Source organism: Helicoverpa zea, chromosome 18 (genome assembly GCF_022581195.2).
Source record: "Helicoverpa zea isolate HzStark_Cry1AcR chromosome 18, ilHelZeax1.1, whole genome shotgun sequence".
NCBI classification, from domain to species: domain Eukaryota; kingdom Metazoa; phylum Arthropoda; class Insecta; order Lepidoptera; family Noctuidae; genus Helicoverpa; species Helicoverpa zea.
The window spans coordinates 6,982,525-6,997,658 of record NC_061469.1 but is presented as its reverse complement, the minus strand read 5'-3'; the positions used below and the strand labels follow the sequence as shown (position 1 = coordinate 6,997,658).

The 15,134-nt window shown below is 40.8% G+C and overlaps 1 protein-coding gene across 4 annotated transcripts in view; it reads left to right on the top strand.

Annotated features, from left to right (window-relative positions):
* LOC124638960 (protein split ends) overlaps positions 1 to 15,134 on the top strand; it is a 122,676-nt gene that overhangs the window by 94,319 nt on the left and 13,223 nt on the right. For 3 of the 4 annotated variants that reach the window (XM_047176142.1, XM_047176140.1, XM_047176139.1), the window contains 5 exons: positions 2,403 to 2,603; positions 4,051 to 4,169; positions 4,455 to 4,577; positions 4,653 to 4,791; positions 5,200 to 14,668. In XM_047176142.1, coding sequence (XP_047032098.1) covers positions 2,403 to 2,603; positions 4,051 to 4,169; positions 4,455 to 4,577; positions 4,653 to 4,791; positions 5,200 to 14,668 — 10,051 coding nt within the window. The remainder of the gene's footprint in view (positions 1 to 2,402; positions 2,604 to 4,050; positions 4,170 to 4,454; positions 4,578 to 4,652; positions 4,792 to 5,199; positions 14,669 to 15,134) is intronic. The other variant, XM_047176141.1, reaches the window with a different exon arrangement.

Here is a 15,134-nt window from a genome sequence, read left to right as displayed (position 1 = left end):
GATTTTTTTTCGAAAACTGTAAGTTTTATCAAAAAAAGACATCAGACCAAAATTGTAGATCTTTAAATTTTCTACAAAAATGGCATGAACAGTTTTCTCCTAAATCTTACCATTCCTGAGATATCGCGATTCAAAGAGTCACACTGTACATGATATGCACATATAAGCCACGTACATACGAGGGCTGCCTTTAAGTTGTATCGTTTGAAATAAGTACAGGCAATCTAATAGGTTAATACCATTTATTGTTTTACAAAGAATTCTCTGCGATATTTAATGCACTTTTGCACGCATTAAACCCAGTTCTTGAAACATTTATTCCATTCCAAAGTGGGGGTAGTCAAATTGGCCGATTTGTATGAGTCAACAGCTTTTTCAGGTGTGCTGAAGCGTTTACCATGAAGACTTTACTTAATTTTGTGGAATGTAAAACAATCGTTATGCCCACGGATCTATGTCACGGTATGTTACTTGTTGGTCTGCGACAATTAACTGCCGCATAGCCTCGATATTATCTTGGGTCATATCGGGTTTTGAACTACCTTCACGTGGCTTGTCTCTAAGGCTAGATTGCCCACTTTTAAATCCTAAATATCAGCGTACTGCAGTCCTAAGGCATGGTTCTGGATCACTAAACACAGTACAATTTTTTTTAAAGCGCTGAAGTCGCGACAATCCGCTTTTAAAGTTGTAGAAAATTATCGCACGCTTATTTTCCTTCAACATTTCCATTTTTATCCAGAAGACTGGGTTTGGAAATTGATACATAATATCTGGAACCTATTAAAACTTTACTCCCACCTGCTCCAGGAAAACTTCTGACATAATCTTTTGCAATTGCAAAAAAGATTGTAGTATCAAATCGTCCTCCGAGCCCTTTTCCCAACTATGTTGGAGTCGGCTTCTAGTTTAACCGGATGTAGCTAAGTACCAGTCCTTTACAAGGAGCGACTGCCCTATCTGACCCCCTCAACCCAGTTACCCGGGCAACCCAATACCGCTTGGTTAGACTGGTGTCAGACTTACTGGCTTCTAACTACCCATTACGACTGCCAAGGATGTTCAATGACATCCAGAACCTACAGTTTAACGTGCCATCAGAAACAGTCGTTGGTGTCCAAAATATGCTTAGAAAGTACATACAAACTTTGAAAAGTTGCATTGGTACTTGTCTGACGTGGAATCGAACCCACTCATACTCGAGAGGTTGGTTCTTTACCCACTAGGCCACCACGAGTTTTTGTATGAATCTGATAAATCTAAAACAATCACAATAATGGTTAACCCAATAGATAATATCAATAATGACATCATATTAGAACTTGACGGCAATTATTCCCTTAAGCTATCCTAAAATTGTCATGACAGTTAGTGGAGTAGGCCTACAGGAGAAACTACGGTAAAAAAACGCGCCGAGTTCACTACCTCACAGGTGGCGTGGAAATGTGTGCATGTCATGTATGGAATATACTTTAAAGCGCGATATCTCAGGAATGGTAAGATTTAGGAGAAAACTGTTCATGCCATTTTTGTAGAAAATTTAAAGATCTACAATTTTGGTCTGATGTCTTTTTTTGATAAAACTTACCGTTTTCGAAAAAAAATCAAAAAACCTAAAATTTTGACATTTGACCTCGAATAACTTTTGACGCACACATGGGATCGATGGGGACTTTTAGTATTTTATTTATAATGATCAAATCTAGCTCTCCACCAAAAATCAGCTCTGTGGGAATTTTTGTTATTTCAAATGTCTATTTTGACCGGGCTACAAAACTAGGAATAAATAGAACTCTCTTTGGTTCTTAAATTAGAATGTCATGTCATACGCGTTTTAAAGGACCGAAAGGGTAAAACAGGTCCAGGATTCAAGCACGACTCAATTACGATTAAAGCATAATTATGTGGCATTCCGAAATGTTTCGTTTGAAATAAACGTTTTCTTCCTTTTCTACGATTCAATAAATAATTAATCATATTGTCTGCCATTTATTTATAATTGTAGAGCAGACTACCCTATAGGCCAACGGCAGACCAAACTTATGTTAGTAGCAAAATTCCCGCTAAGGTTAAAACTGCTTTTGAGATTCAATTGACACATTATTAAATTAGCAGAGTTGAGCCCCAGACTATATCTCATGAACCGGGATAGCTAGACAGACAGCTGAAATATTCATATATGATATATTTCTGTTGCCGCTTTCACAAAAAAATGTGAAAGTATATATTTAATCAAGTATCTAGGGAGCTTCCGTACGAAAATCGTATTTTTTTTGCTCGTTTTATAATAAATAGTTACGGAACCCTTTGTTCGCGAGTCCGACTCGTGCTGGGCCGGTTTTCTTAGTTCGGGATATCGGTAGTTTCGATGTGGGAAGATACAAAAATTAATGCGTTTGTAGGTGCTGAGCGCGGTGTCACGGTGCGGTGGTGCCACGTCGGTGTGCGTGGACCGGGCGGCGGGCGCAGCACTGGTGCACTTCGAGCAGGCGGCAGCGGCGGGCGCAGCAGTGCGGGAGTTGCGCCGCGTGGCTGCCGCCGTGTCGGCAGCTGAGCCTGACCACCCGCGCCTCTGTGTCGATTACGCTTCACGCGAGTGTCAGGTGATAATGGCCTCTGCAACACGTGCACTCTTTTGGTTTTAATACTATAGTTTCGATCAGTTATTATGTTGTGTTCCCTGTCACTGAGTGTTCAACGCGTGATGCAATAGTTCGTACGCACTAGACCACCCTTATTAATGTCATGACATACTAGAGGCAAGCAGGGTAAGGGCACCGCTACAACATTTATTTTCGGTCGTATATGTTTCTTATCCAATATAAAAGCCAACGGCAGGGTGTCTGCACGCTGGCTGCTATCTAACAACTCGTAGAGGCACACTCATTTCATGTGCGCTTGCTTACGAAGAATATGACGAGTTCTTCCGTGTTTCGGAAGGCACCATATATTTTGGGTCCCGGTCGTCATGAGTATTCAGTAGCCAGAAAATCTGACAACTAGTCTTACCAAAATTGGGTTGACCTGGTATCTGGTTTGAGATCAGATAGGAAGTTCCTTGTAAAACGCTGGTAGTTACAAAGATGCATCCGGTTAGGAAAAGGCTAGGCAGATGATGATAGGTCGCATGCTTATAGGCAGCGCGCTGACCGCGGGTCGCCCGCAAGACCTTTGTAAAGGAAAAAACTTAATTTTGAAATCGAGTGATTCAATCGTAGACGCACTTAATTAACTCCTAATGTGTATATCAATAGATCACTTCCCGGTCGCTAGGGCGTTAGCCAATATACGAGACAGAGCCTTGTCGCAGCTGTGCCGTTACAGTGTGCATGATCTTATGTTTTTTTATTTACCTGAAACATACGCACCAGTTACTAACTTTTGCCTTTATAATATTAGTTTAATTACTATTTCTATTTTGAGTAGGTACATACAGGTGTACAATAAAGTATAATCTATCTATCTATCTATATACATGAGACCTAGAGCTTGACTTAAGAATAGCCTTCTGTAATATCGGCAACTAACTTCTGCCAGCGCAAAGTGCGGTAAAATACCCTTTTCTGTGTCATGTACTGTTTTCGCGAACAGCTATTTTTATTCTAAGCACTGCAGTCTGAGACCAGATTTTACCTCACTGTGCAGTGGTTTCACCTGCGTCGTTTCGACCCAGATACATTAATAGCCTCAATCCCCTTGCTCAATAAATGGCTTATTATTATTGAACACTGAAAAGATTTTTGAAACAAATCTCGTAGTGCCTGAGATTACTGCTTTCGTACAAACAAACACACTCTTCAGCTGTATAATATTAATAACATTCTCTTTTTGTAAAGGAATCATGTTGTAAAGATTTGATGTCAGTATTACTCACTTGTTATTAATAGTCCTCTTGACGAGCATTCCCATGTTATTCATAATTATTGGTTGCGCGAATCTTAGGTTCAGACTGCAATACAGTTTCCTTATTCCCAGTACTGTTTTGCAGAGGTTAAGTAACAAACCTCGAAAGTGTCAGTGTTTAATAAATTATGAAATTGTTTTTGACAGGAGGCGTTTTACGAACAATTGGAGAAGCATGGAGGTTCAGCGGCGTTGACGGGTTCTGAAAGACTGAGTGGGGATCTTACAACGCGATATCTTCCATCTGCACGTCATGAACCCATTCGGTTTGTATGGATAACATTATTTTTGTGAAACATATTTTAAGTACCGACGCAAAAATTTCGGGGTGTAGGTGAAATGTATTTGGTGTGTAGGTCAGCCTGTGGCATCATAGTTCCTGATCGGATTGGAGAGGTGGCAACTTTCAAATCCAAGATGAACTCACACACCCGCGAATTGCATCAGAATAATTTAAAAAATATATGAATTTAACCGAAACGCAAAAGAGAAAAGAGATTTTTTGAATTCGTATTATCTTTTTAATTTTCTTAATTAATTGTCTTTTCCAGGTTTGACGGGACTGGGTCCCGATCGAGAGCTTCAAGCTACGGTCGCGGATCGTCTAGAACTCCACGCTATTCGACACTAGAACACTACGATCCGGCGGATTATGCTGCCGATCGACGGTACAGGTGATAAAAATTTTATTATTTTTAATTAAGCGTTATGTCTAGATAGTAAATATCTCAAACATCATCTTTTTGCAGGGTATATGATGATGTAGGAACCAGCCCACAAACCGAAGATACGCCTTACGAGGAAAAGCTACAGTCTGTGGTAGTGTCGCCTCACCACGCACGGCGTCATCGACGTGACTCTAGTCCTGACGACAGGAAGCACTCCAAGGTGAGAAAAAAGTTCTTCGCAATTTGTCCAAATCTCTAAATAACAAAATGCCCAAATTCGTAAAAAGACTGCATCACGAAAATTCCACACAGTTTTGTAGGTGCGTCTACAGCGTAGGTAGATTGTTATTTGCTGGCCGTTTTAAATGATTTCATGCGAAAGAGATAATTTTTAAAGGATGTTAAAGATGGAATTGTTAATATGAACTTTGTGCGCTCCGCTGTAACTAATTATTTATTCTGTTAACTGTGACAATATCGTGATATCTTTTAAATGAATGAAACTTTTTTGATTAAAAAGTATTTTATTTGGATAGGGATTAAGTAATTCCCTGTATATTAATTGTTGTTCTAGTGTTATTTCACTAAAATAACATTTCAAAATTAATAGGTTTTTTTTTTTGTACAGGAGCGGCACCGTAGCGTGGGCACTACTCGACGTTCTCGGTCAGGATCCCGCGGCGGCGAGAGGCACGGAGCGCGGCGCCGTCACCGCCGACGCCGCGACGGCTCGGGCTCGCACTCGCGCGCCGGCACGCCGCTGCGCGACGAGCCCGACGCGCCGCCCGCCGAGCCGCGCCGCGCGCCTCGCGAGCGCCCTCCGTTACCCATGAGTCTGCCTTTGCCCAAATTCGCCGTCCAGCTCATGCGCAACGCGCCCACCACTCCCCGGCCTTCCCCCGCGCCTGCGCCTGACTCGCCGCCACGTCCGCCGTCCGTCTCTTCTTCGAGTGGTGGTTCTGCACCGCATTCGCCATCGCTGGAGGAGCGCATACGCAGCCTCGATGAAAAGCTCAATGGATCGCGAGCGCCAGTCGACGTTCCCGACCGCGCACGTCTTCGGCACCGGCTGCTCGACGTCGATATCAACGAGGTAAAACCATCAGAGGTTGTTCGCTCGTTACTTGCGAAACGTTCCGTTTTCGATGAGGATTCTGAGCGACTCGAAGGTGCCGGTCGCGCGCCCAGTCCTGGTAGCAGCCCTCGTGGGCGTATTTCGGCACCCACGCCACGCGCGCTTCGCTACCCGTTCCCGGCACACCCGCCACCCCCGGCCCCGCCGCCGAGCGTGGCCGGCGACGCGGAGGCGGGCGCGGTCGAGCCCGGCGCCGCGCGGCCCCCGCCGAGCCTCGAGCCCCGCGGCCGCCCGCGCACTCCGCCGCCGCCGCCACCACCGCCAGAGCCCGAATCTGAGCCTGATACTGATCCTAAGCTACGACCTGACCAGATCGACACTGGGCCTCTATTTGAAAGTGATACGAAGTTAACCGAGAGGCGAGAAGATTATTTTTTGGGTGATCGGGAAGGCGGGTCATTGGTCACGACAAGCAGAAAAGAAGACATTACTGAGGGTAAAGAAGTTGATCTTACTTGCCGGGAAAGTAATAAGAACTATTCAATTGCTTCTGCTGGTCTAAATAACAAAACGAGTGACGTCACCGATAGTCAGCCTACAGTGATTGATAATAAACAGTTAAAAACCGATATAGTCAACCAAGAGGAGACATTAAACAGCTCTTTTGCCTTTCATTCGGAAGATAACAGTGCTAAAGAAGTTATGGAAATGCTATTGAAACGGGTAGAGAAATTTAATGAGGGTCAGAAATTTGAAACGCAAGTCGAGAACACGTCTAAATATAATAAAGAGATTGGAAAAACAGATTATCACAAACACGATGATAGGTTTAAACTTGATACCAAAAGCCAGTTAGATCAGTTTTGCTCAACAGATAATCATATTAGCAAGGACACCCATGAAAACCATAACACCAAAGATTTTATTGAGTTTGAAATGCAGCAAAATCATTTGAATACAGTCAATTCTATTAAATCGGCTAATTCAGAAGTCAAACAAGATATTATAAAAATTGCTGAAAAAGTTTTCAAGGATCGACAGAATCATCACTACCATATTGGTAAGCTTGAAAAAGAAAATATTCAATATGAAAAGCCTACAGAAAAAGAAAGAAGTAATGTTACTTTACTTGATAAAAAAAATGCAGAATCTGATAAAAATAACGATGAAAGAGTACGATTAGATCGTGATAAGATAAGACACTGCAAGGATAGAGTTCAAGAAAAAGATAAAACTGAATCCGACAAATTAAAATGTAGTAAATCTGAAAGAAATTCTGATAAAGATAAAAAGTCAAAAGAAGAGCAATTTCATGAAAAAAATGTAACCGATAAAAACAAACTCGATAGGGAAGCAGAAAGACACCAGAGAGAAAAAAATGACATCGAAAAAGTTAAACATAGCGAAGAAAAATCTTACCGACATGACCATCACAAAAAAAGTGACAGAGACAAAAGAAAGGACTCTATAGATATTGATAATTCATCTACAAAAGTTAAAAAAGATGATAAACACAAACACGATCGATCCAGGAAGGATAATGATTCAAAACGAGAAGCTAAAAAAGAATCTGAATCTGTAAAACATCGAAAATCCTCCAGAGATGAAACGTCTAGGGAACTATGTCGAAAAGATTCTACTGATTCGTCGACATCTAGGGCGTCGCATGAATCATCCAAACTTAAAGATTTAGAAATAATTGATGCGAAGGATGACCTAAAATCAAAGTCGAAACACACTGAACAATTTGCGAAACATGACGGCGATAAAGAAGTACCTTCAAAGTCTGATATCAAAGATGAAAAAGATACAGCCAACCAAAATAAACATGATGTATCTGTAGAACATAACACTAAATCGAAAGGTGAAATGGGTGAAAAACAAAGACATTATTCTCTAGACTCGCCCAGTGTAGACAGTAAGCGGAAGGAACGTTTAAACTCATGTTCAAGTCTGCCATCTAACATTGGACATAAGCGGAGAATGTCTTCTCAGGATAGTGTTGATATATTCAATGAAGATGTCAAAAAATGTAGGAGTGATACAAAAATTTCGGAACGAAGGGATTCTAAAGAGTCACGGTCCGATAATCGACATAAAACTGCAAAATTTAGCAAAGGCCATTTTGCGAAGATAATCGAAAGCAAAACAAAAGAAGACAAGAAAAATCAGGTTAAACCGCCCGATGATGGCTATATTGAAAGTAAGACTACTGAGTCCAAGGACTCCAAGATTGCAGACAAAAACAAATCTTACAAAAAGACCGGAGACGATGAAAATTATGAGAAACCGAATACGGAAATAAGTACAGAAGGTCTGCAAAATGATTTGGATTTTCTTGCTACATTAGAGTTGCGTTCAAGTGAAGAAGACGAAAGGCAAAGAGCTCTCCGTAAAGAGATGAAAGAAAAGAAGAGAATTCAACAATTACAACAAATTCAGGAATTACAACTGCAACGGGACGCGTTACAACCAACTGAATATATGGGTAAGAGCAAAGATGATAAGAAAAAGTGTGATGAGAAAAAGAAAGAAATCGCTCGTGAAAAACGAATGTCCACGGATCGTAAGAGCAGAGAAGAAAAAATCGATCACAGTAAACGCAAAAGTCGCAAACCTGTGCATAGCAGTGATAGTTCTGATTCCGATGAGCCCAAAAAACATTCAATCTTTGACATAATCGATGATGGGCCGACTTATATATCTATGTATGATAAAGTAAAAGCTCGTTCGTGTAAAAATATGCAAAAACAAGAAGAGGAAAAACGTCAAGAAAAAATTAAGGCTAAGTTTAGTCAGTTAAAACAAAGCAGAGCAAAACGAGAGGAAAAAAAGAGATCCAGTTGGGACGAAGATAGTGATTCTGATCAAGATAGGAAAAAATATCTATCGATGGATAACTCTTCTGAGGATGACCTAGTAATACACACAAAAAAACGTGAGAAATCACATCGTTTCGATTTTGAGCCTAATAAAACTGATGAGTTTTGTGATGGGAGCACCAATGAAGAAGATTTGCGTAACAAATTGTCGCGGAAAAATTCCAGAACTCGCATTATATCTGATACTTCTGATGACGAAACCTCCAAAAGAAGCATAAGCAAAAGCCCTTCTTTCCTCGATAACATAAAAAAAGAATTGTTGTCTGATTCCGAATCTATACCAAGAATAAAACTGGATGATCTCAAAGAATCGAATGAAATGCTTGCAAAGAAGAATTCTCTACTAAACCTGTTTGGGAAGAGTGACAGCGATGACAGTAAAGTTAAGTTAAATCTTGAAAAAGATAATTGGTTTAAATCCAGTTATCTCAAATCAATGTGCAATGAGTTTTCGTCTGAAAGTGAGTCGACCTGTAATAAAAATTCTGTAGAAAGCCGTAGGAAACATAAGAAGAAGCAGAAAAAACATAAACCCACATACTCTGACGATGAAAAAGGTGAAAACAATGAAACTAATATACTGGAAGCATATAAACATAAAAATATTGAAAAACAACGTAGGCACAGCAATAAAAAAGATAAAAGAAAAGACAAATTGCGTGAAAGTATTGACACTGATGACACACGTGAAGATAAAAATAAATTGAAACGAGAAAAAAAATCTGCTAACAATAATTTTGACAGTATGACTGATACAATTGGCACTGCTATTAGGAAAGATGGTAAAATGGAAGATATCTTTGGTCCCTTATCGGATGATTCTGACCGAGACACGCGACCACACCCGACTCATAAATTAGATTATTCCTCGCATGAAGTCGAATCTAATTTTTGTGCTCACAACTCTGAGTATAAAATGAAAGAGAAAGATGAGAGACGTAAAAAGGAAAAGAAACGCAAAGAAAACCGTTTCTTTAAGGATGATGACAATAGTTTGGATGTTGATGCTGTAAGCAAAGCGATAGAAGCTCGTCTGTTTGCTGATGGCTTAATAGACGATGATAGTTACCTTAAAGTAGAAACTCTTACTGAAAGTCTCAATAAATTTGAAAACAGCGACATGAAATATGCTGAAGGTAACATCATAAGTGAAATAGTTAAGCATGAAAAATTAAAAAGGGAATGCAAAGAGAAAAAAAAGAAGAAAAAGAAAAATAGAGAAGACCGCCAAAGTCGCAAAGAACACCATACTTTCTTTCATCAAGATAAGGGTGACAAATCAGAACATGTGACTGAGAATCAAGAAGCTTCAGCTAAAACATTGCTCTTAGACATACCTTTGCCCAATGATGCCCAAACAGTTAATATAAATAAAATTGAAACCTGTTCACCTATTGAATCGCCAAGTTTACCTAGATTAACAGACAGTCCTCCAATTTTAACTCAGTCTAATGAAAATGCAGATCCAAAGAGTATTGATTCGAAAAATGAGATGAATGACGGCATCAAAATGGAGTATGTAGAAAGTAAAGAGATAGAAATTGAAGAAATTCCAATGCCGCCACCATTTGAAACAATTCTTACTGATATAAGCGAGGTGCCGTTGCCCAAAGATCCTTTACCCACGAAACCCAATAATAATACGGAAGATAGTTTCTTGTCCAGCTTTAGTAGTGATGGTGATTCCTGTGAAGATGCGGTGCGAAATATATCAAGCTCTGAAAAAGAAGGAGATAGAAGCGAAAAACCAGAACAAAATTCGGAAGTTGTAGAAATTTCGCCTTGCAAGTTGGAGAAGAAAACGGATGAAAAACCTCGAGCTATTATTTCTCAGGAAGAAACCGAGGATGCAGTGGCAGCACTTTTAGGTGAAAGTTTCGGCGGAAAAATAAATGCCTTTACTAGCTGCTATGAGGAGTCTGAAAATAACCCAACACATGAAAATGAAATTGAAATAACAACAATAGAAAATGAGAATATACCGGAAGAAGACGCCGAGGAAATGAGACAAGCAGTACAAAACTTAAATGCGAGTGAAATGGAAATGAAGCCAGACACTCCAGTTTCAGATAGTGACTTATTACTGATAGACACTGACACAGAAGAAACAGAAGAAACAACTCAAGATGCAATAGAAAAATTACCCGTTAATATTATAGCAACAAATCAAGCTTTGAATACAATTGCGGAACAAAAGAAAAATGTAGATGTGCCAAATAATTTAATTTCTGATACAAAAACAAACGTGGTTTCCACTGTAACTACTACATCTAACGATTCCAATGTCAAAACAAAAGAAACAGATGTCAAAATACAATTAGCTAAAAGGGACAATGTCCAAATAATAACGTCTACAGCAACTCCTGTGATTACATCCTGGACCCTGACAAATAATAAAATGTTGGAGCCACATGTTTTAAACATCCAGTCTAATGCTATTTCAAACAGAGAGAAACATGAGATAAAACCTATAACTGCAAATATTGTTCAAATTAAAGCCCCGTCGACCCAGAATGTGCAAGCAAATAATTCTCCTAGACCAATTGTAGCCCAAGCACGAGTGACAGCTCCATATCAGGTCATTAATCAGATGATTCGCAGTCAGGCTCCTAACATACAGCCACCAACCATAAAAATTCCGGAGCCACACATTTTGTACCAAAAACCACAAGGTATCGTAATATCACCCCGAATGTCCAATGATCCTAGAATGCAAAGCCCCAAAGCTAGCTCACAGAATGAAAGTATGACATCACCTAGACTAACGAATATGGCTATTCTAAGTACATCACCACAAAATATTAGCTCAGCTGGAATGACATCACCTAATGCCATACAACAAAGATCACCTGGACAAGTTACTGTGGTTCGAATGCAACAACCTCCGTTAAGCCCCATTCAAACAATGCACATTCCACATGGTGCGAGAACAATGTTGTCTCCGAATAGACCTAATTCAGTGCTAGTACAAACCCAAGGTACGCCGATCCATTTTAATAGGTTGCCTGTAACTCCAGTTTTGACTCCTATATCCAAACAAATGAATGTCAACAATCTTATTCAACAAAATAAAGGGATTTGTGTCTCTGCACCTTTAATACATCAGCAAAAAATCATATCAGGGGAATGTAGAAAGAGTGACCCAAGAAATGTTACTGAAAATACAAATGAAAATACAAAAATAATTTTGTCTCCAACTAATATTCAACATAGCACAAATCCGACTGTTATGGCTCAAAACCGTTTGATATCAATGCAAAATGCAATACATGTAAGCAGTATGAATACTGTTCATCTGAATAATAAAGTTGTAATAAGCACTGTCAATCAAATAAATGATAAAAGAGAAAATCTGTCACAGAAATCAGACAAAGTTAATCATTTACCTTTTGGTTCAACTCCAATAATACACGTTGCTGCTGTGAATAATACAGCATCTATCATACAAGGTAGTAGCAAATCCGCACCTATACAAGAAGCTAGTACGATAAACAGAATCCAAGGTTCTAATGTTATTCATTCTTTAGGCTCGCAGAGGCTAATAACACAAGCACCTCTGTTAAAAATAGACACCAAAAAAGGACCAGCGTCTGTTCTGTCAATGGCTACAATAAGACCACCATCAGTTCTTGCCAAATTAGGATTATGCTCGTCGCCAACTATGACAACAACTAGTATTAGTAATGTTTCGCCATTATTACTGAAAACTACTTGCTCAGGGTCTATAAAAGTGAATACAAAATTTGATAAAGATAATAACGAACCAATGAAGGCCTTGATTTTACAAAACCATTCAACAGACAATGAATCCAAAGTCGACACAAAAACAGATCCAGTTAACTCTTCAATATCCCTGAGTGAGGATAGTAAGAAAGAAAAAGCAGACCAGAGAGAAAGAACAGTAGCCAAACCAATATTATCTCCTGTTGATATTACTAAGTGTGAGACGGACTTTGAAGAGTTGTTGAAAGATAATACAAATGAGATAAAAGTGACCAATGATCCCGAGAAGAAGTTGGAAATAAATGTGGGCAAAACAGTAACATTAATAACCGGTAGTAAAGAGAACCGTGACACAAATTTAACGAAAAACATAGATTGTCTGAAGACGGACAATGAGTTAAATAAGGGCCATTCTCAGTTTCCACCTATGTCATCGCAATCTGTTATCGACAAAGAGAACATTACTAGTAAACCCGCAGAGATAGTTAAAGTATTGCCTCGTGCTGAAAATAACACGGTAATGGCAACATTACCATCTGAACCTATGACCTGTGAAAAGTCGGACGTATCTGTTAATCATGATATCAGGAATACATCTAGCGAAAGTGAATCTTCGTTTAATATGGAGAATCTTATAAAATCTGAAGAATCTAATTTACGCATATCAGAGCAAGACGAATCTAAAATATGTAACAGTCCAATCAAAAATGACGAGAATGATGAGAATGATTCTTGGGGTGGTAAAGAGTTAAATTTAGAATCAGTATTAAAAAAGGTGGAATCATTTTGTAACGAAGCAGATGAATCTATTAAAAAAACAGACGAAGTGGGTGACGATGTTGTTGATCCCATAAAAGCTAGCTCGAACATAACGGATAATATAATTAACCATACTCCACATATAAAATCAACAAATGTTAGTAATACACCAATCGATAATATCTTAGAAAGTAAAATAAATGAAGAGATTTTGCCTGATAAAACTATAACCGCAGCTACGACCAAAAGAGGGGGTCGTAATGTAAGGGGCAGGAAAATGGATAAAAATCAAGACAGAGTACAGACTCGGCAAATTTCTAAACCTTCAAGAGGTGGTACGACTTCAAAAAGAGGTAGAGGTAGAGCTAAAGTTGACAAGAAAGTAAAAACATTTGTTAACAGTGGAAGTAATATGCCAGGAGACGTTTATGATTTTCACGAAGATTCTGGGGATGAAGCAGCCACATCGCCTAATAAAACTGAAACAAGGCCGAGGTTGATTTTAACCATCAAGAGTCCACTCTCAGGACATTCCTCTATGACTGCCACTTCGACGCTCAGCATAGCTCAAAAAGAACAAATGAAATTTATTGAAAAAAATAAAGAAGAGAAAAACGAAGACTTTATTACACCATCACCAAATACTCGCAAATCTAGAAGGCTTCAGGAGAAAGACGTTCAACGAAGCACAGTAGACGATGTAATAGATGACGTTATAAAGGGTCCCATTGGTCAATCAAAAATTGGAAAAGAAACTAATAAAAAGCGGCCCACAAGACAAGCTGTTGTAAAAGCGAATCAGGAAAAGTCTCCGGGGTTTGACACAACACGGAAATCGCCACGCGGTGCTAAACGCATTAGAGACAGAAGCTTATCGGATGCATCCATCGACAGCGGCGACGAGAGAAACATCAGAGATTGCGTTCGTGATCCAAAGGCTCCACGTCTCGACGAAACTGCAACAGAACCGGAACCTGCGGCCGCGCCGCGCAGCGCTGCGCCTGCTGGCTGTGTCCCGGCCGCCGCTTGCGTGCCGGCCGCCGCACCCGAGGCGCCGCCCGCGCCCGCGGCGCCGCTGCTGCCGGCCCCGCACGCGCCACTGTTGCCGGCTCCGCACGCGCCGCTGCTGCCCGCCCCGCACGCGCCGCTCAACACGCCTGCGCCACACTCTACGCCTGCGCCACACTCTACGCCTACGCCTATTACAAAACCACCTAAAAAGATGATCTCCGAGATCAGCGCCAAACTTGCGGGCACTTTCGACGCAGTCGTCACGGCGGCTCCCAACGAACGGCCGGCGGGCGAGGCTCCGTCGTCGCCCTTGGCGCAGGGCGGCGCGGAGCCGGCGCGGCGGCGGCTGGGCGACGGCGTGCCGGGCGCGCTGGTGCCCGTGGGCGCCACCGAGGCGTCGGACGCGCGCGTGCAGTCGCCCGCGCTGCCGCACTGCGGCGAGCGCGCCACGCCGCTGCTCATCCGCTCCGTGGCGCGCGCGCGCCCGCCCGAGCGCGCGCCCGACGCCTTCGACGAGCGCCCCGCCGACGCCTTCCGCTACGCCGCCACCGCCTCGCTGCCGCGCGGCGCGCACCACCCGCCGCACCCGCCGCCCGACCACCACCTCAAGCAGGTGGCCGTGGTGGGCCCGCACCACCACCATCCCGGTACGTACGCCGCAATACATTCATTTGTACTTGTTATTTCATCAAATGAAATATATATAAATTAAAAAAAAATGCAAATGAAAATTATGTTTTCCATCAGAATTTGTAAATAATGGGCCTAAGTAATGTAGTAATGTTCTGATAAGTTTATAATATTTTTGTTCATTAAAATTAAACTACTATTAAAATTACATTATTATCAGCTCGAAATTATACAAGTTTGCTTAAAATAATTTGTTTTGTCTTTTATTTATTCTTTTTGATTTTGCATAGTTAAAACAACCACCGAAATAGTTTTTAGGTATGTGAAATCAATATCGATTTCTCATTAGAATGGGTGATTTTTGATACCAAATATTTTTTGTGCATTCCTAGATTTATCACTTTGATTTGTCTGACTAGCCAGAATCCCATTCTTAACTAGATTAACCCTATCCAGACAGGGTGTAATAATTAATACAAACAT